The sequence below is a fragment of the Chamaea fasciata genome, unplaced genomic scaffold, assembly GCF_029207755.1.
Source record: "Chamaea fasciata isolate MVZ Bird 193981 ecotype frontalis unplaced genomic scaffold, bChaFas1.0.hap1 SCAF_2, whole genome shotgun sequence".
In the NCBI taxonomy this organism is placed as follows: domain Eukaryota; kingdom Metazoa; phylum Chordata; class Aves; order Passeriformes; family Sylviidae; genus Chamaea; species Chamaea fasciata.
The window spans coordinates 20,051,629-20,073,034 of record NW_027094087.1 but is presented as its reverse complement, the minus strand read 5'-3'; the positions used below and the strand labels follow the sequence as shown (position 1 = coordinate 20,073,034).

Genomic DNA, 21,406 nt, shown 5'->3' with positions numbered 1-21,406 from the left:
CCAAAGGTACAAAGTTGACAGCTGAATAAACATTTTGTCTTTTGAACAGTTTTCAAAAATTACTCATTCTATATGCGTTATTTCTTCAAAATCTAATCTATCACAGGCAATGATCCAACTTTACAGCCATAAATTTTTACCACCGCAACATTCATTGAAGTCTTTAAATATAATATCAGAAAAGGTGTTGAAAACATAGACTTACTCCTCATTCACAGGCACAAAGATATAATCTTTATTGAAGATATTTATATGGCGAGTCCATGTTCTTACTCTTTTGTGTCTTCTCTGTGCCGCTCTGAAAAAAACAAATGACAATTGTTTTAGTTTTGTTCCTTCTAGTTAAAGCAAAGAATAGGGATTAGTACTCCTACATCTCCTCAATCCCTCAATGGGTTTTCCATTTACTCTAGAAATTTCCTAGACAGATTAAAAATAAATCAGCACACCATAGAGCCCAAGTGACTAATGACCCATTTCTGAACCATCTTAAGCTCTTCTTGAAAAAAATCTCACCATCATTCATAGATTTGAATGGATTTCTTGCAATTATTATTTACTGCACTAAATGTAGAAACCTCATCTAAACACCACTCAGTATAAATACAGAACAATTTAAAAACATCCATGAATTAAGCTTCACAATACCACTTCTGAAGGCCTATCTGAACAACCTTATCTTTTGAAGGGAAAAAGCCAAATGCCTTGCACAGTCATGCAGAACACCTGCAGCAAACACAGGTGAAACACTTGCCCTCCAATCCTGAAATTTAAATGCTAGACCACATTTCATTTCCAGCTCTACAGACAAAACATGAGGATGCAATATGAGGAGAACAAGATAAAACTGAGAAGATATTTAAGTTTAGATTTTCAGCCTAGTTTGCACAACTTGAAATAGAAACCAGAATTTCACAGAACTTTCCTCTGTGTGAAAGCAAAATTCATTCTACTCAGCAGACATCCCTATTACCATTGTGATTCCACCTTCATTTCTGATTAAGAAACTCAACTTCAGAGTAGTAGGAACTGGAAAAAATGAGTAAGGAGTGGAAAATCAGGCTGGTGTAGGACTGTGCAAGGGCCAGCATTAAGTGAAGACTTGCTGCAAACTTCCTCTGCTGCATGACAGTAGAAGCACTGGCAACTTCAAAGGGGAAGGCCTGTTTATAACCTGGGAAAGCACCTATAAAAGCAACCCTCTCAATCCAGTGCCTGAGCTGTGTGAACAAAGTGAAGCAAAAGGTCTTTAAGTAGCTACATCTCTTGGGATTCATTTCATTTACAACAGGACAGAGCCAGGATTTTCAATAGCCATTTATCAAAAAAAACCCAAAAAACCACTGAAACAAACTAACAACCCAAACCATCAGCAGTCACCAGGTGAGTATCTAGGCCCAAACACAAAACTAGAATTTCCAAAGTTATCTCCTAATCCAGAAAAGCCACAATCCTTGAAATATGGTAGATTAAGAGTGCCATTCCTGTTCCTCCAGGAGATTATGAACAGTCCACCCTTGTAAAAGGAATCAGATCAAGGCACAACAACATTCTTATTATGGAAAATTTTGTTTTCACCTCAGAACATTCAAAGTTAGAAGACAGTAAAATCATGGAAAATGTTCTTTCAAACACTGTTACGTGTATTTTCAAGACATCTTTGAGAATATTACAGAAGCCTCACTTTTCTTCCCTTCAACACAGCTTTCAGCCAGCAGTGACTGTCACCTAAACAAGATGGCACACACACCTCTCTGTGCAGAAGGCCTTGTTTGCCAGTAGAATGAAAAATCCAGGGACGTCATGGATAACAGAAGAAAAAAGAATTACTTCAGAGAGAAACAATAAAGGCTTCAATAAGCCGAATGATGATGCTTATTGATCTCTGTAACTACCTGGATGGTTTTAGTGAGACAGGTGTCATTCTCTTCTCCCAGGTAACAAGCAACAGGACAAGAGCCAGCAGGCTCAAGTTGTGTAAGGGAAGGTTTAGACTGGCTATTAGAAAAATTTCTTCACCAAGAAGTTTTCTAAGGACTGGAACAGGCTACCCATGGAAGTGGCTGAGTCACCAGGCCTGGGGGTATTTAAAAGACATGTAAATGTGGCAATGGGGGTCATGGTTTAGTGGTGGAGTTGGTAGTGCTGGGTAATAATTGTTGGACTCAATGATCATAGAGGTCTTTTCCAACCTAATAGATCCTGTGACTCTATGGAAACAGAATCAATGTTGGTGGCCTTGCTCTCAAACATCAGTGTTGAGAAGAAACTGCAAGTGAGTTAAGAATGCTTCTACCCTTTAGACAGTTAGCAGGAAACAGTGTGATACGGGGTTCCCAGACTGCTAATGATAATATTTTTGGGAAACTCTCCAATTCAGCGAGCTCACGTGTTAAAAAAGAAACATGTAAGCCTGGTGTACAATAGAGTCTTCTTACTAAAACTTTGGTCAGTAATTTTTTACCAATACGTAAAATTAAATACTTGATAAATATAAGTAACAATTTCCTAAAATGATGCACATCATGCAAAACTGTGCATTTATGATAAAAATATCAAATAAGTAATTGTCTGAATAAAATATTCAGATAAAGTTGGACACAGGTAAGAACATTTTCATTCATATTTAGTATGAATCACATTGATTTTAAGGAAAAACACCAGTATGCTTAAATTGTGAGTTACAATATTTAATCACTAATCCTTTGAAAAACACCAAAAACTATTTTATGTGCTGATTAGTACATCATCTCCAGAACTTCGAAGTGTTTCTGGTCATAATGGCATCTAAAATGAACTTACGAAACTTTGACATCCCCCTCTGAGGTTTTTTCTGTCCTGGTCAGGCACTTGTAGAAGAAACTGCTAAAAATGTGTGTGCGGTCAGCAACTTGTTTTGGTGCCTTCTCCAATAACAGATATCTACCAAATAAGAAAACAAGAAAATTATTAAATTCTTTTTCTAGAAAGTACTGCTATTGCTAAAAAAAAGAAAGGCAAGTTATTCTAATGACTCAGATTATTCTAATTTTCAGGTTATGCTTAGTATCAGTTGCCTCCACACCCACTAATCACACCGAAGATTCCTATCTTAACTATTCACACTGGTGCCCATCATCAGAGTATGTAACAGCCAAGCACCTACTAAGAATGCAGTTATGTTTTGCCCTTAATTTTTTCTCCAGTATTCAAGCTTCTGACTTTATTTTGAAAGTTAAGTGGCTAGCCCTTACAATTAAGAGAGAATTAAAAACCTAACCAAGCATAAACCTATGGAATGCTATATTTGTGCATAACCAAAAAGCATGGAAAAGGTCAGTTCCATTGTCCATTTCCCTTTTGCAGGTTTTGCACGTGAAAGCTGAGTACCTATTGCTTCACTGCTGATTTTATTATAAACATCAGCTTCAGTGATTATTCTGTCACTCTGAAAAGCCAAAGCTCTCATAATTGCAGGTATCCTACACGAGGTGCCTCCAGCTTCACTGAATTGAGCAACACGGTCATACATGACGCTGCTTGCAACAGAATGAAAACTGAGAATGTGGGAAGTCTTAACAAATTTTAAAAGCAGAGGAATTTCTACAACAATTGCATTAAGTTCTTTTATTTAAAATCTTCCTTTTCTGTTGAGAAACTACAGCTATTCAGAGGACCATAATGCATTATTTAGTTCTAGTTAAGAGCAAAATAAAAGGGGCTTTGCTGTAAAACCCCATTGAAACACTGTTACACATCTTCTTTTCCCATCCTCTAGACAAGTCTTCCTATTGCTCACAGTTCTTCACCCATCTGGATGCCCAAAAAGACGCAATTCCTGCTGACAAGCTTCAAAAGCACCAGAATTCTCCTTAGGTCTGTGTTAGCAGAGTGAAAATAAACCACAGCTTTGGGGACTGGCGGCCACAAGGCCAGTTCTTGAAAAATTGCTTTCACAAGCAACTTTAGCAGGATGGCTTGGAGTAGCTAAGTCAAGTATGACCTCGTCAAGATTTATCAGCTGAGTTCCTTTCTGCACATCTGCAGCAGAATAATATGTGAAATTGCACAGAATAGCAGAGGATGCTCCACTTCATGCAAACTTCGTAAATAAAATACTACTACAGACCCTCTAATTTTTTCAACTGCCTACTTAACACTTTCTGTTCTGTAAGGTCACCAGGAAGCTTTTTTCCCCCTCAGTTATTCTGTCTGGATTTTATCACATGCCTTCAAAAGGATAAACCCACAGAAATTAAAACAAATGAAATTGCTAAGAACAAAAAAAGCTTTTTTAAAAAGTCCAACATTGAGTTCATCACATTGTTACTTCTGAAACCGTTGTATTTATTGACCAACATTTCCAGTAACATTCAAGTCCACATCATGCCTCAGAGTGTGAAGGGTACAAGGGCTGAGATTACTTACTTAAGATAGAAATCAATGATGACATCATTAAGAAACTCTCCATATTCTAAGCACTCTAGGTCTTCTCTTGTGACTCCCAGTCCTCCTTTTGCAGGTGGGGGTGGATAAACAATTAAACTAGAAAACAAATCATGTCATAACGGTGACAAACTGTTTTACATGACATTGTTCTGAGTATGGCTGTCTTATATGCAGAAGATTTTCTAGAAAACCAGTGAAAAGCAGTAGTTCCCCAAAATTTACCATTTCCTCCTCCAACATTTAGGTGTTACAAAAGAAATATCACCCCAATGCATCCTGAAACTCTGATAAAAACTTTTGAAAAGCAGACTATTTTTTGCCTTCATCCTGTTTTTCTATTTTTGATCAAAGTATTTTAAAAATGGCTATATAAAATGTGAAGAAATACTAGAGGACAAATGGTTATAGAAAGATTGAATGTGACAGAACAGTAAAAGAAAACATTGTTCAGTTTTTACAAAAAGTTAGCTTAAGTTAGTAAGTTTTGCTAAGATAGACTTAAAGGGAAACTGACAGAACCCATGAGATCCCCACCCTCCCTCTTGATGCACCCATGATATGACCTTGTACTCATAGATCAAATTGTCTCTAATTTCTGTGAGACTCTCATCCTATATCACATCCACATTGTCTTTTAACAGGTAACTACACTGATATTTGCTGATATTTTAGATTTGAAGAGTGACTTTCATACAACACTTTCAAAAAACTAGAGAATGGCAGTTAAGTGAGAACTTTTATTCCAGTAATTAATTTATTCAATTTCCCCTTTCTCATTTATATGAAATACACTTACTTCTCAACTGCTCCCATTTCTCTTACTTCCTTCCATTCTTCACTCAGTGCAGAGGACAAAGAGATACAATAGCAGCCACTATTCTGCTTATTTGCAAGGGCATAACTGGGCCTGATCACTTTTAGCTTTGATTCCTACCAGTAAAACACAAACAATTGTAAAAAGCTTGATATATAAAACAAAACACACAAACCCAAGCCTAAAACCCACAGGAGTATCCCACATCACTGAAAAGGATTCTTGCTGGAGATCCAAAGTATAAACTTTGGTATTTGGGCAAACACGCCCTTGCTCAGACAACTAAAAAGTTATGAATATTTTTAAATATAATGACAGATCACAGTTATTAATCTCTCTCTAAAACTACTCAAGCATTATTTAGCCAAGGGAACCAGAAATGGTTTTGGAGAAGAAATACGAAGAGTGGAGACAAGTACCCTGTCTTACCAGGAGCTGTATATGCTTGGAAGGTTTGAAAATCTAGTCCTTGAGTAATTTGCCTAAAACCAATGCATATTTGAGCTAGCTGGTTTCCTTTTAAAGTCCCCAGTTTCATGGACCAGATTGATCTGCCATCTCTTAGTCTTTTACTGGCGGGAACAAAGATACGTAATTTCCGTGTGACAGTGATAGGGGTTGGGTTTAGATATTTACTCAAGAGATTAAACCAAGACAACACATTAACTTGCACAAACTCATCTCCCCAGCAGTCTGAGGAATAATTCAGCATTTTCAAGCTGTGGCAAGTACATCTATAGGTGTCTGGAGGGGCATCTACACAGCTCATCTGCTACACTTCCAGTTCAACCAAAAATAATGGTTCCATTACTCATTACTTGATTAACTTCTTGCTCGCTGCCCTAGAGACACCACAAGGACAGAACACTTCTGTGGTTCTTATACAACCATGAATCGATCTAAAGCATTGGTACTTGCCATTTACTGATCAGGTCTACAGACTATCCCTCTGTGGATACAATCTAGCTGGCTGCAAACTTTGGAGTAACCACGTCTGGGGTTTTTTGAGCTATGAATTAAGAAAGAAGGCTGCCCTAAAATTTACTCAAATGTGTGAATGTCAACCAGTGGTGATGAATGAAGCAACAGCTATCCACTGACCTGAATTACAGGCTCATGAGCATCTGAGGTATTCTCTTTTGGCATGTATCGCTTTAGTAGAGCCTTACTGCAACTCATGAAAGAGCTTTCTTCAGGAGAAAGATCCTTAAACAAGGGTAATGCTTGTTTCAAAGACAAAAACTCAGCAAGATCTGGTGCTCTGTTCCTCTTGCTGACACCTGTAATCAGTTCAGTCAGTCTGTCTTCTTCCCATTTTCTGAGTGGTTGGGACAGCTCAAAAAATACAAATTCATTGGATTTGGCTGGCAAAAGAAGAGAACAGATAATATTAACTATTAGATTAGGTGATAGAAACTTATCTGAACATCCACAAAGGAACTTGGAGAGACAATAGCAGGAGGAGAAGCCCAAACAATGCCCCGCCAGGTTCATCACAGAGGCCATCAGCCCACAGAAGTCCCACTTGCACAGACTCAGAGGAACACAGCAAAATGGCAGGCAGGAACCCAAATTAAGGACTGAGGAAGAGACACACAATCGGGGCCCTTCCCAGGGCTGTCCCAGGAGAGTCTCAGCCCAAGGGTCCAGACCCAAAAGCCATCATGACAAATCAGTGCCAGAGGACTTTCTGGACTGAAAGGGGGCTGCTGCTGAGGTGTGCAGCACACATGATGGGATGCAGGGGAAGGGTATTTCGGGATTGCACAGGACTTAATACAGGTTGTTTAAGGAAAGGCCTAAAGGCAGCAAAGAGAGACATTCAGGCAATTCAGGGAAGAAGCAGTATGGGCAAAGAGAGGGTTAAGGGCATAAAAAGACCAGCCACATTTAAATACTTTGCTGGCCCATGCACTTGTCTGGTCATGTCACGCTCCTGATGCTTTTTCTAACAAGAATGCAATTCTAACCAATGTAAATAAACCTAGAGTTAAAAGATGCCTTGCATCTTCATGCTCACATTCCACTTATTTCACTGGGAACTGTGTTTAAAGAAGGTATCAATAACTTCAATAAACTTGCATCAATTAAAGGTAGCTCTCTGCTAATATTTCATTCAGTATTTTGCTTCAAACTACTTGTACTCCTTACGTAAAGCTGCCATTACTTATAACTTTTCTTCATACAAGTGGTGACTATATAGGGAATACATACTATTATAGAGTCACACAGACAAAGTTGACATCATCTTTTTCATAGATGTTATCTGCAATGATTTTTCTTATGTAAAAACCTTGTATGACTGTGCCACTCTGAATATGTGAGCCAAAGTTACATTCCAGTTTTTACAGAGCTTCATGCTAAAAAACCAAATACAATGAGTCCATAATACCCTAAGACTAAACAACCTATTTGGCCTTTAGTGGAAATTTTCTTCAATAATAATGCAATGGCTCACTGCAGTCTTGTCAAAGGTCAATTCAACCTTTACTTGCCAAGCCTTTTGTATAGCATATACAATACTCAAGAGTAAGGACATTTAAAACATCCATGTATTTTAAAGGGAGAGATGCTTTGTACACAAGTCTAGTTTCAGAAGGCCTCCTGACAGAGACTACAATTAAATTGTTTTGACATCATTTTATTAAATAGCAATAGTTTTGAATCACATTAGGGGTTTTTTAGTTTTGTTTTGTTTTTGGTTTTTGGTTTGTTTGTTTTTGTTTTTTGGGGTTTTTTTCAAATAAAAATACAATGAAGCCTTTTAAAAATGCAGAACTAACCAACTTATCTACACTGGTACAGCTTCACCTTGAGTACAAGTGTGCAATTTTGGGCACCACAACATAAAAGCGACATTAAGCTATTAGAGAGCATCCAGAGGAGGGCCACAAAGATGGTACAGGGCCTTGAGGGGAAGTCATACAAGAAGCAGCTGAGATCACTTGGCTTGTTCAGCCTGGAGAAGAGGAAACTGGGGGAAGACTTCAATGCAGTTACAGCTTCCTCAAGAGGGGAAGAGGAGGGGCAGGCACTGATCTCTTCTCTGTGCTGACCAGTGACAGGGCCCACAGGAATGGCCTGAAGCTGAGTCAGGGGAGGGTTAGACTAGATAGTAGGAAAAAGGTTCTTCACCCAGAGGGTGGCTGGGCACTGAAACAGGCTTCCCTGGGAAGTGGTCACAGCACCAGCCTGACAGAGTTTAAGGAGCATTTGGACAATGCTGCCAGGTATATGCTGTGATTCTTGGGGAATGGTGCTGTGCAGGACCAGGAGTTGGACTCAATGATCCTTCCAACTCAGCATATTTTTGGATTCTGTGATCTTTAAAATGCTATAAGCTTTCCTCTGCATTCAAAAAATAGCTGTATAACAAGCACTTTACTGACACGACCTTTTCATGGCACTTAAGGAAAGCAATTACTCACAGGGCTTGCTGGTAACAAGCTTTCCCATCTGGGTTTCAATCTTTTCTACATAATCCACAGACAACCAAAGAAAAATAATTGTTGAAGAACATCCACCATCACTTTTCCACCAGCCACATCTTCTCAGATCCAGTGTATCCACTGTCAGCTCAATGTTCTTAAGAGACACTGCAGAAAACAGAATTGAAAAAACCCATGCTCTTAGCAGCCATAGATAGAATCATACACCTTACAGTAATTACATGCTGAGAGGTATGACCAAAGTGCATTAACACAGTACTTTCACATTTTATTCCATGCATTGCATAAAATACTGAGAAGTCAATACTTAAGTCAGTTACATCAAATTGTGTAAAACAAAGGTACCAAATTATAACACAAAAATCTAAAAACCTGCATGCAGGATTCTTCCTGAAAAAAAAAAAGTTGTTTGTTTTTTCCTCAAAATAACCACAGGTAATACCTACAAATATGGAAAAAAGAATACTGCAAATCAGTAATTCCTATTTGCTTTCAGCCAACTCAACTTAGAACTGCTCATAAACCTTTTCCTACAACACATCATCTTGGACAATCAACTGAATGCAAATCTGTAGTTATATTCCTCTTTGCTTTAGTCTACTCATACATTCTTGTGAAGTTAAGGATCTAAAATGCTAATTTGAAAAGTTCAATGTTTCACCTCAAAAACATGCATAGTCATGTCTATTATAGCTCAGCACCTAAAATGTGCAGGTATATGGGAGGCAAGCCACTAAAACTACAAATTCACCTTAAAAGTACAAGAAGCTGCTAAGCTGTTAACACTTACACTACAGACACCAAAACTTTTATTTATTGAAAAACATAAAAAATTAAAAACTATCTATTATCTTTGTGGAAGATTATAAATTATTCATAACAGAAATACATACCAAGTGTTTTAATGCAATACTTTAGAGATACAATTAAGAAAAGGCTAAAGAAAAGAAAATTCTCTTACCTTGAAATGGGATGACTATATTTTTCATTGTAAACTGAAATAAGATTTTAAAAAATATAAATTAGTTTGCATTTTACAAATTGATTAAAACAACACACAGATTTTTAAAATCTGCACATCTTTCCTTATAGTGAAATAAACTGAAAATAATATAATAGAATCATTTGGGTTGGAAAACACCATTAAGCTGAAGTCAAATACACTTACTTTGAGACTTCATATTGCCTATATCACCTAAAAAACATTCCTAAAGACATTGCAGAACCTAAATGACAGCAAGTAACTTCCAGAGATGAAAGGCTCTGAGAAATAAACACAAAGTTGCAGAAGTCCCTGTAGGCCCCTTAAAAAGAAGAGAAACAGGAACACTTGGAACAGGAGTTAAAGCAACCTGTGAGAAGCTGTCAGGTGCACTGCTTGAAGTAAGGACATGACAGAAATGGTTCAATTTTATGCTGGTATTACTTTATGTTAATCTTTGAATTAAAGGCCTTTAAAGATTCCACTTGCACTGCTGCTATGTTAGAGAGACTTTGCTAAATGAAAAACGCTTTATTATCACTTTGACAAAAGGTTGTATTTATTAACAAAGGAGGTTTCCCCTGTGGTATTACAGTAGGCATAAAGTTGTGTTTCCCAAGAAAAATTTCTACTTTACACCTAAGAGCATTGATTCTAAAATTATTTCAACTCATCCTTCAAATTATTTTTTCCCTGTTAACTAAGAAAATTTCCATGGAATGTTTTTGTAACTGCTGTTTTGTGAGAAGCTGAAATTGCCACTACAATCCAAGATTTCAAAATGTCTTACTGAAGGCAAAAGAAGATATGCAGGTTAAACCTCTCTTTTTCAGTTGCAATATACAGAATGAAGCTGGTCAAAGACCCATTGAAACTTCTGGAGTTGGTGCTCCATTTAAAGAACATCTTCACTTGTGTTTCTATACCCTGTGAGTAGCATATTGCCTACACACTAAAGCTTTTAGTATCATTTTTATGCTCTCTGAAGCCACAAAGCAAGCAATTTTCTGTTTAAAAGGCAAGAGCATAGTATATATCTGAACTCTGATCAGTATGAGTTACTTTATTAGAACACAATTACTATTTCTGAGAAAAGTAACTGGTCTTTATTTTAAGCGACATTAACTGGCCATTAACATGGCCACTGTTTTCTGTTAGAATTCAATAAAAACTCAGTATGACTTGTGTTCCAGTACAGCATTTATACAGAACCTTGACATGTGAAAACTGTGGCCACAGCAAACCACAGTTTTTCTACTGACAGCAATCCAAATGCTCAGGGCAATGGACCACACTCCATTGCTCAGCCAAAGGAATTTAATGCAACAATAAAAAAAAACTCTGCTTCCACACTAAGTATCAGTCTTTGTTTAACCAGAATTTTTAAATATTCACAAAATAGCATAATAGAACAACTTACCCTAGCAGCACCTGTTGATAAACACTTAAACTTCCCAATGTATAGTCTATCAAATTCAACATCCAGGGCCAAGTTTGTCTGCTTTCTAGGTGTATTTCCAGAAGGTAAGGTGAGAGAACACTTATCTTCAAAAGACTCTGTTAAAAACTGGGGAAAAAAAGTGTATTTACTGCAGGACTTGTTAGACACACCCCTCCTGTAACCTCAGGAATACCTTTCTTCATGCTTGTAAGAACTGACTCCCAAAGCCAGCTTCCATGTAAAAATTTGATATTAAAAAGCTCTAAGTGTTATTACATCCATTACTGACAATTTCCTTATGAGTCTAACAGTACCTTGCTACACTTCTGTCCTAGGTTGAAGTATATTCTATCACCATCTTCATGAACTGTTGAAACCAGGTGAGGCAGTGCTCCCTGCCTCACCCACTCTGGCTTATCTTCTGCTAATGGGCCCATCAGCACCTTGCCACACCACTCACAGATAACTCCCTCCTGGACTACCTCCTGTTAATGGGCCCATCAGGCCTTATCACATGACTCACCATCCCATTGTGAGATGCTCCGCCCAGAGGGAGGAACCAAGCATTCCAGCCTGGATATAAGCTAAGACTCTGAACACCAGAGGGGGCTTACCCACTGGATTCCCAGGGGACCTGAGCTACCAGACCTTTCTACAGGATCACTGCTTCAGGAAGACCACCTCATCTGGACTGCTTCCATCACTCCGCTCAGGTTGTATTCTGACTCTGTCAGTGGTCTTTCGTATTATTGCATCTATTTTTTTTTTACTTTCTTTCCTTTTTTCCTATTAAATTGTATCTCTGACTTGGAGCCTCTCATTTGTTTTGCTTTCAAACCACTACAACTTCCATTACTAAGACATGATCTGTGTTCTTGACTTGGTTCTAAATTAGTAAAAACTCAAATAATAGAGCAAGAAAATAATACCCTTCTTTTCATAGCAAAGCTTCAGGCTCCAATCCAATGCTTATGATTGAATTGATTCACCTGTGAGAAGAGGCAGTAATGGCTCTTCTGACTTGTTTCAGGGTTACAGAGATAACCCAGATCCATGTCAAAGCAAGGAGCCAAAGGCTAATAAAGTCCAAAATGGGGCCAACAGCCTTTATGGCTACTTTTAGAGTCAAGTTCTACAGCTAGCCTGACAGGAAAGGGAACTGCACCTTATCTCTGTCTGCTGTCAACAAAGACCCCTGAACTTCTGTAAGCACTGGATTACAACAGAGGACTGGATGACAAAAAGAAACTAGTGTGTGGAAACAATTTTTTTCCACAGATGTATCTTCATCATGACTGTTTCTACCTCAGGTTACTATTTGATCTCCCTGCTTTCTGATATTAAATATTTCCAAATGTTTCTTGTCAAAATAGGAAATACATTGTGTGTAGCAAAAACACCCAAGCTTCAGAAGCAGAGATATTTTCTGAAAACTGTTCAATATTCTATCTGTGAAATAAATTGCTGCAGCTTCTGCTTGTGGCTGGGACCGTAATAAACAATCACTTTCTACAACAAACATTATAGAAATAAACTAAAGGCTTGGCGTAACAATACATAGGCCAAAAACTGGACTACCTGCTCTGTGTGACTTTTCCTCTTGTCTTCTAAGTGCTTGGCTGAGAAACAGAAGTCAGACTGTTGGTCTGTTTCTTTATTTTCAGTGGTATTATCCTGCATCAGCTCTGTGCGTTGTGATTCAGAAGGTCCATCTTCATCATCACTGGAAAGGATAACTAAAAAGGAAAAAAGAAGTATACATATACTACAAATTACAAACTTGAGAATATTTCATTCCTTGTGGATTTCAGACAAGTAAAGAAGTCTTGCAGTACATGATACCAAAGTACACTAGTCAAATCAGTCAAGATCTGTGTGCATGGAATTGTATGCAATAAGCACTGCTCTGCATCTTTGCAAACACCTTTTATACCAGATCCTCAAAATTACTTGGCTATTAAATGAAACAGGACACAGCACAGCTGCTTCAAAGAGAGGGATTTTTCTCAGTTTTAGCGTCATTAAAAAGTAAAAGCTCAATTCTTTAATAGCCACAAAATCACCTGAAAAAGAAGATTGGAATTCGAGAATCTTGCTGTCTATCCTGTTTGTCAGGTACAAGATCCTGACACTAGGCACTGTTCTCTAACCTGCACAAATCATTACAAACAACAGGATGACAGTCTTCAATCTCTTGTTCCCAAAAGATTGTGTCTCAACCAGCCAGTTATGCTCGAGTTCTCCTAGTACCTAAGTGCAGCACCAGTAATTGTCATCAGCACAGATGCAGTACATACTTGGGTCAATGGAAACAAGTTGCTGATTACCCCTGCAGATTCTGTTCCGCAGCTTGCTCAGGTACTCTGACTTGTCCATCTTTAATCTCCTGATGGTACTAACTTGTGGTGAAATCACATCCTCACTGCTGGCAGAAAGCTGTTTCTTTGACAAACTCCTGAGAGGAGACTCTGAGGCAGATCCCTCTGTGTGGCTGTGAGCAGGTGAGTGGTTGTGGGCAGAAGTGGCTTTAGAGTCTCTCTCTGCTGGACAGTCTGGCACCAGAATAGGATTAGATCTGTGATCCTGTCCATCCTCACTGGGTATTCTGCAGCCAGGAGACTGAGTTGAACTCAAACTTTGCTTTTCCTAGAAGCAGGAATCAGAGACAGGATGTAAGTTTATTACTCGACATTTCTAGACCATTCAGATCAGCGATCACTGATATTAGCTATGTGGTAGAACAAGTAATTATAGCTTAACACAGTGAAATTTAATGCTCAATTCAGGCTAATTTCTCCCTCCTCATATTCCAAAGAATTATTACATAAAGATAGGAGGACCAACCTTTTTTGAAGGCTAAAATGACCCCAATTCAAACTGAAAAAGGAACTTTTTCTGATTTTTAGTAGTTCTGTCAGTGTGAGACATGGAGAGGCCAATAATCAGTGCTGTTCTTTACTTTCCAAAAGTGTGGCTTGGTCACCTGGGTTTAACAGGTTTGGTAACTGCCTGTCTCTGTAGGGCTTAAATCAGAAGGCTGAAGAGATGTCTTTATTGTTTATATTCAAATGCTCAAATCACACTTTGTACTTGACTGATTCCCTCAGTCTTTTGGGTTTTTGTTGGGTTTTTTTTTCAAATCCTGATGATGGGTAAGAAGAAAAGTTCAGGGAAAAGTTCAACAGACGAAGGAGGAAGCAAAAAGATGACATCTGCAAGATTTCAATAACCTCAGGTACACTTTGCAGTTTTGTTGTTAGAGGCCCTAATTAGTCCCTAATTCTAGATTATCTGTGAAAGAAGCTTCACTTAAGTAGCTAGATGCCTTATTTTCAAAATTGTTTGAACCTATGCTCCTGTCTGAAGGAAACACTGTCATTCATCTCTCACAACCTTACTGCTACAATAAGCACATTGTGATGATGTGGACAGAACATTTATTCACTCCTTGCGATGCATCACTGAACTACTTCCCCCTCAACAGGTAATAGCTGCTAATATACCTGTATAATAAATCCTATTTATTGCCATAATCCTTTTATTTGGCATGTTGCTACTGCTGCTACTAAAGTGTGTGTGAATGTGTGCTACAATTAAGTGCAACTTACAGAGAGTACAAGAGATTTTTGTGGAATGTGTGCATTACAATCATCAGAAATATGGCCACTATGTTTTCTTTTCCTTTTCTCAGAATCAAAAGAGCCTGATTCCTTCTGACTAAGAGTAGTGCTGTTCATGTGTCTGCTCCTCTTCTCCAGTTCACCACAGTGCTTGTTTTCTGTGTCAAAACAAAAAAAAAAAAAAAAAAAAAGAAAAAAGTAATTTAACATATTATCCTTAAAAACCTTTACATTTCTTCATGTTGTTTGTCTTACATAAAATGCATGGAAGCAGCTATCCTCCGCAATAAGCTCTTTCCGTTTTTCAATTGTATGTGGCTGACAAAACATATTCCCTAAAATTATTATTATTGCTTAATTAGTTAAGGGTATAACCAAATTCATAGCTCCCTTCCAAACAAGAATTAGCACTTTATACTCCACAGTCTTTCTTTATCTTCTGCCAAACGCAATATTCTCAATTTCCTCTTCTAATCTGCAAATATCAGTAACCAGCATAAAAAGACAGCACATTATCTCTAGAGAGTGTGCATAGAGGTCATAATTCATCAGCAGTGAAAGTGAACATTGTTTAGCATGAATATTTTAGCAGGGTTCACAATCCATTTGAGCATTCTTAATGGATTTCACTCTCTATTGTAAGACTTTTTAGAAAATTAAGATTACAACACTGCAGTGAGGCTGCACTCAGTCTCATTTTTCTTCCACAGATTTGATTCACTATAGCTTTATTGCTATTTAAAACCAGGAATTTGATATATTTGTAATGTATCTGTACAAAAATGCATTCTGAGGAAACACATACACTGTGTGCAACACCTCTATTTCTGTGTTCTCCTCAGAATACTAGAGTAAAAAAGGAATATATCCCAATACTCTCCAAAATTCATACTTAATTGCTAGATGATTGCTCATTACAAACCTTTCTTCTGCAGCTCTCGTCTTCTGAAAGTGACAGAATTCGTTTTTTCTAGTTCCTTAGAAGCCTTGGGCAATTTACACAGTTCATCATCTGTCTTTCTCAGGCAACGTTCAGACCTGTGAATAATATTAACTATGACTTATCTTTAATTTTGAAATACTAGATAAAAATCCCAACAAAAACAAGAGTAGGTCAGACTCCAAACTTCTGCCTCTCCCATAAGCATGTGGACCTTGCCAAAAGAAATACAAATTAATTCAGTCCAGTTGTGGAAATACTCAGATACTCAAACACTTTTAATGAAACCATGCTTCTAAAAAGCACAGTATGAGAATCTGACATGCTTGCGATCAGACACTGAAACATTATTTTGCTGTAAGGAATGACTGCAAGAAGAACACGTAAGAAAAAAAAAGAGAGAATGGTCAGTTGACTATCCTTGCCTTTGTAATGAATATGAAGGGAATGTAGGATATTTTTAACTTAGAGTCAGAACTGCTGATAGAATTCATTGAGTAAGATCCTGAAAAGCAGTTATTATTTGAAATAGAAATTCCTGGTCAAAAGGCCTGAAACAGTAACTTTAAAGGTGGTGGAGAGGGATGGGACATAGAAAGAAAGAAACAGAAAAGGATTACAGTACTTAATCCAAATGGATTTTGTGTTCATCATTTTATAATGTGTTCAGCTCAGAACGTTGAGGTCTCAAATATTCAAAGAGCTAAGTGATCACAATGCCTGGTATCACTGACAGCCAAGCTTTGACTCCTAAAAATCATCACCCACCATGGAATAAAAACATTCTTGACATCTCTAAACAGACAACCAAAACTGCTGAATACTTTTTGAACAGATGACTACTCTTTAGTGACCTATCTGTAATCTGGAGTATCAGTGTTCCTTGGGAATTATGTACAAAGATTTCTGGAGTGCTCCAGTACTACAGTGATAAGCACTGTGAAAAAAATTACTGATTGTCTTTCCATTCACAAAGAATCATGAACTGGACCACATACAGAAGTAGTTTCCAGTAAGTGCTATTGTTCATTCTGTATATGGAACAGGACACATTCTGTATATGGAACAGGGAAGTATACCTGAGGTCACTATAGAAAACTTTATTTTGGAACCCACACTTCTCTCTCAACTGAAGTATTTGTATGCATAACAGCTATACAGATTTGACTGTCTTAAAAGACCATACAAAATCATCAAGTGTTTTTCAGCATTTGTTTTACACCAACATCACAATTCAGGGATTTTAATAACAGAAAGCACCTGAATAGGGCTGTTTCAGCTAATAGATCTTCCTAAACATATTTTCTTTATACATAAATTCTGCACATTTTATTTTCAATTCCAGCTTTATTGATAATTCAGTTTAAAATGCACCCCTTAACAGATATGTGCATGGCCTATGAAGCTCTGGAAATATATTTTGTAAAGTGTTCTTAACAACCATGAAAAACAAATACCGTAAACACTTTGAAACCCTAAGTTTCTTTATATTTAAAACCTACCTCAAATTCATTAATTATACTGACATGTCAGTGCTCAAATAAATGCATTTCTCATTGGTTTAGAGTAAAGCAATGAAAATCCACCTGTTCTGTAATAAAAAGAGCAAGGATAGAAAGAGGGAGCTGGCAGTAGGTTCTAGCTGGTAGAGATAAGTTAACCTATTACCACCCTGTTCTGATGACACACAATTTTTTGACTTCATCTGAAATTTTCATAGTACAAAACTAGCACAATTGTCAGCAATACAAAGCATGCATTCTAGCTACTCTGTACAAAAGACTCTCTGTGCATATACATGTGCAACAGTTACAAGGGGGGAGCTTTTATTATTCTCCTCCAGAGTTCCCAGAAGAATCAGTGCCAAGTACGTGTAATGCACTGACTTTACTTACAGACAGGTGACCAGGACCAAGCCATGACTTTGATGAAATAACTCCTAAATTCTCCATTTCCCATATGGTATCTCTTACAAATTTCACTAAAGTGACAGTCACTGGGGAAGGGTGAAAAATCATCCTAATGTTGGTTCCTGATAACAGGCCTTTTACATAATACATTAGAAAACCATGCAACAGGTACAGAATATTAATCATTCAAACCATGAACCACTCTAAATCTAAAGCAAGTTGAGTTCACAACTACTAAAAGAAATTACTAACTCAAACAATTATTGTGCTTAATATATGATATTGTGCTCCAGATATGAGCTGGAAAAAATAAATAAGATGTACCTTCAGATTTAGAGTGTTAAATGCAAGAGTTAATGTTTTCCTCTCTATAAATCCACTACCTCCCAGCACCCAAAACTTTACAAAGTGAAAAAATCAGATATTAAAAAATTAGCCTTATTTTGCAATAAAACAAAACCAAAAGAACCCCAAAAACCTAAACTCACAACAATCCAAACAAACACTCCACATTTCAGCCAGTCTTACAGAACATTATTAGCAATAAATATGATACTTTAAAATGATGCAGCCTAATAAACTGTTCTCTCTAAATCTCATTTAAATTGCAGCTTTATCAGGTTAATTTAAGCAGCAATGGGCAACACAATTAAGGAAAAAAACCTGCTATTAATTCAGTTCTCTAAGATGATGTATCTGAATGAGGAACATGACTGACTTTTCTCGATTTTAACCTGGGAACTGTTAATTACTCCTACCTTAAAAAAAAAACAAACCCTAAACCCATCATTCTTCTCTTCTTCATCTTTCTACTGTCTTCCTCAGAATTTCCTGCTATTTTTTCCTGTGGAAGATTTGCTGTTGAGCAAAGATCTAGCCACAACAGACAAAAGGAGCCAGATTACTTTGAATGCAACTGCCACCTTAGACCGAAACAGATGTTATCTAACTCTAATATCTGATTTCTGTTAATTTTACATGTCAAACATTACTGTGATGCTCAGTCAACCTAAACATAAGAAGAAATGATGAAAAGTAGATGTTAAGTGGTAACAGGACACACACAGTCCTCAACCAAAGCCACCCTGTGAGGAATACTGACACCACCAGTGGGTTAATGTGAAATGAGATTAATTATCAGAGAGAGATATTTGGAGATATTTTGCAAAAAGTTATTTGAAATCATGCTAGAACACATTTACACCAAGAGGAAAGCAAGATTTTGGTTCTGGACACAAAACCAACTTAGTTGTGTTTGAATTACTTATGCATCTTCCCAAATCAAAAGAGTGATGCACTGCAAAAAGAAGTTCCTTCTAAGAAAGAAAAGTAGCCTTTTAACATCAGGTCCAGCACACCAGAACAAATGTAATGTTAAAATGGCTCATTGGAGAAGCATGTTAATTTGCACCCAGGAAACTGATCTCCTGATTCAAGAAAAGAGTAGAACAAAAGTTGTGTCAGGGAAATTCTTTTCCGTTGTGAAGTTATGTCATTTCAGGAAGACTGGCAAAATCAGCAGTGAGTAACATACCTTTCAGAAAGAAAAGAACTTTCATGAGGAGAACTTAATATTTGACATGTCTGTGTACTGGCAACAGCTGATGAGGGTAGTTGGCCCGATTGCAATTTGTCAGCAGCAGGTAAATTTGCATCAAGTATTACGTGGCTCTCTATGTACTTTCTTCCAATTTTCGTACTCAGGACGTTCGTCAAGATAACTTTGGGTTGCCTGCCATACATACAACAGTAAGTCGTAAGTATTGCACTGAAATCTAGAGAAACAAACTTCTTGTTAAATTCATGTATCCTAGAGGCTTGATAATTAAACACCGATATTTTTAGTCCCTTAGAGGCCAAAAAAAATCTCATTAAGAAACTTAAAATACAAGGAAAGCAGATAAACAAAACCAGGGTAAGAAAAGCTAGCCATGTAATTTTATCTTAGCCAGATACTATACACACTGCATCGCCTCTAACATCATGTAGTATTGTTAAAAACTGGCAAATATTTATCTCTAAACAGCTTTCATGCAGTCTCTGTACACACTTCTCAGAACTCTGGAACAAACAATCCTGATTTTCCTGTGAACAAGAAGCCTCCAGTAAAACAGAGCAAATTTTCTAAAGCATTTTGTGAACAGGTAGAAAAGTAGCATGTACACAAAAGGTAGCAGTAGATTTTACTCCACTTCTCAACTATGACATTGCACTCCACAGTAGAGCAAGACCCAGAAAAATACCCCCAGGTGTTAAAACAGACAAGCACCAAAAATAAGCCAAGCAGAAATACAAAGATGCAACTCCCACTTGAACATATACATGATGTGTAAGAACAACTCACTTAATACAATGTCACAGCAGCCAGCTTGCTGTATAGCCCATATCCACTACCTTTCTCAGATTGGGATTTAATTTCTACCACTGCAATTTATTTTGGATTAGGTTGCAAGGCTGTGGCCTTTCTGAATGCGTTTTGAACAACACTGCCTTTTGGGTACTGATTGCGTAATTCTCCGGTTGCCTGTGCTCATCCCCAGGGCACACTCCAGCACAGACTGTGTGATGTCTGGCAAGCACTCAGATCTCCTCCTGCACCAAGACGTAAATTCGCTTTTCATCACGAGGCTACCTTCCAGACACAATTGCAAAGACCCATAGGGGATAAACAATTAAGAGATACAACTTGAAAAAGGAAACTCTAATACTGAAGAACATGTAGACTGAATGTAACCTCCAATAAAGGAAGCCCCCGTTAAACTGTCTTCAGAAGCTCACACGGAAAACCCAGAGAATAAAGCATTCACTCTAGCCCTGACTATCTACAATTGACCACTGCTTGCAGGGGTGCAAAGAAAATACTGGACTTGATATGCTTTTCTTCTGATCATTTATGCCAATTTTCTTATTTTATTGAGTAGTCTAAAGCAGTAATAGTGAAAATACACCTTGATATCTTATCTGAGAAAAGGGTTGCAGCTAAATTCAAGTATACTCTTTTCATGAGAATAAAAAAAGCCAAACATTTTGAGAAGACAATGGCTAAATTATAATTAATTGTTCTTGACAGTACAGGACCATTTAGAAAAGCCATTTGATCAGAAAAAACACTACAGCATGCCTGGCACCATCTCTCAATTATCAAAAGGAACCAGGCACAAGGGAATTCACTGAAGTGAGATAAAATACAGTTAATGAACAAGGAAGCTGTGGTACAATAAAGAACATTTTCTCATGAAGCAGTAACTGCAAGGAAAATTATTTTGTTTAGTGACATGAGGCAAAGACAACATACCTTTTAGACAGAAAAAGACTTTGGAGAGTAGGGTTTAAAACCTGCCATATCTTTACGCTGGCAGCAGATGATGAGGGTGCTTGATCTGACTGCAGCTTGCCAGCATCAGAAAAATTAACACCAGTTTTAGGTTGCGCCTGTGTATATTTTCTTCCTATTTTCGTCCTCAGGACATTCGTCAAGATAACTTTGGGTTGCCTGCCGTACATATAACAATACGTTAATAATAGGGTGCTAAGAACGTTTTAAGTCACATGAATTCAACAAAGATATTCTGTGAGTTCGCTGTCTCTGCATCATACCTTATAGAATGAAGGTCACTGCCCTGGCAATTTACAAGCAGTTCTCTTTGGAGAAGAACAATTGCAAACTCATCTTTTCACCAAGACAGCCTTTCAAGGTTTCTTCTTCTGGCATGAATAACTAACATAACCATAAGACATTCTGAAGAAGTAAACTTTCAGTGCAGAAACACTGAAATGGAAATTTTGGCCCATGTTGTTATCACAAAATGTTGGAAGTGGTGT

The 21,406-nt window shown here is 37.5% G+C and overlaps 1 protein-coding gene across 10 annotated transcripts in view; it reads right to left on the bottom strand.

Annotated features, from left to right (window-relative positions):
* Positions 1 to 21,406, bottom strand: part of SENP7 (SUMO specific peptidase 7) — a 44,181-nt gene that overhangs the window by 8,429 nt on the left and 14,346 nt on the right. For 7 of the 10 annotated variants that reach the window (XM_066175170.1, XM_066175171.1, XM_066175175.1 and 4 more), the window contains 14 exons: positions 20,880 to 21,077; positions 19,119 to 19,316; positions 15,657 to 15,772; positions 14,723 to 14,892; positions 13,412 to 13,760; positions 12,693 to 12,850; positions 11,094 to 11,240; positions 9,653 to 9,686; positions 8,671 to 8,838; positions 6,344 to 6,606; positions 5,225 to 5,358; positions 4,408 to 4,524; positions 2,803 to 2,922; positions 206 to 298 (listed from right to left, as the gene is read on the bottom strand). In XM_066175170.1, the coding sequence (XP_066031267.1) occupies positions 206 to 298; positions 2,803 to 2,922; positions 4,408 to 4,524; positions 5,225 to 5,358; positions 6,344 to 6,606; positions 8,671 to 8,838; positions 9,653 to 9,686; positions 11,094 to 11,240; positions 12,693 to 12,850; positions 13,412 to 13,760; positions 14,723 to 14,892; positions 15,657 to 15,772; positions 19,119 to 19,316; positions 20,880 to 21,077 (2,265 nt within the window). The remainder of the gene's footprint in view (positions 1 to 205; positions 299 to 2,802; positions 2,923 to 4,407; positions 4,525 to 5,224; positions 5,359 to 6,343; positions 6,607 to 8,670; positions 8,839 to 9,652; positions 9,687 to 11,093; positions 11,241 to 12,692; positions 12,851 to 13,411; positions 13,761 to 14,722; positions 14,893 to 15,656; positions 15,773 to 19,118; positions 19,317 to 20,879; positions 21,078 to 21,406) is intronic. The other 3 variants (XM_066175172.1, XM_066175178.1, XM_066175179.1) reach the window with 3 other exon arrangements.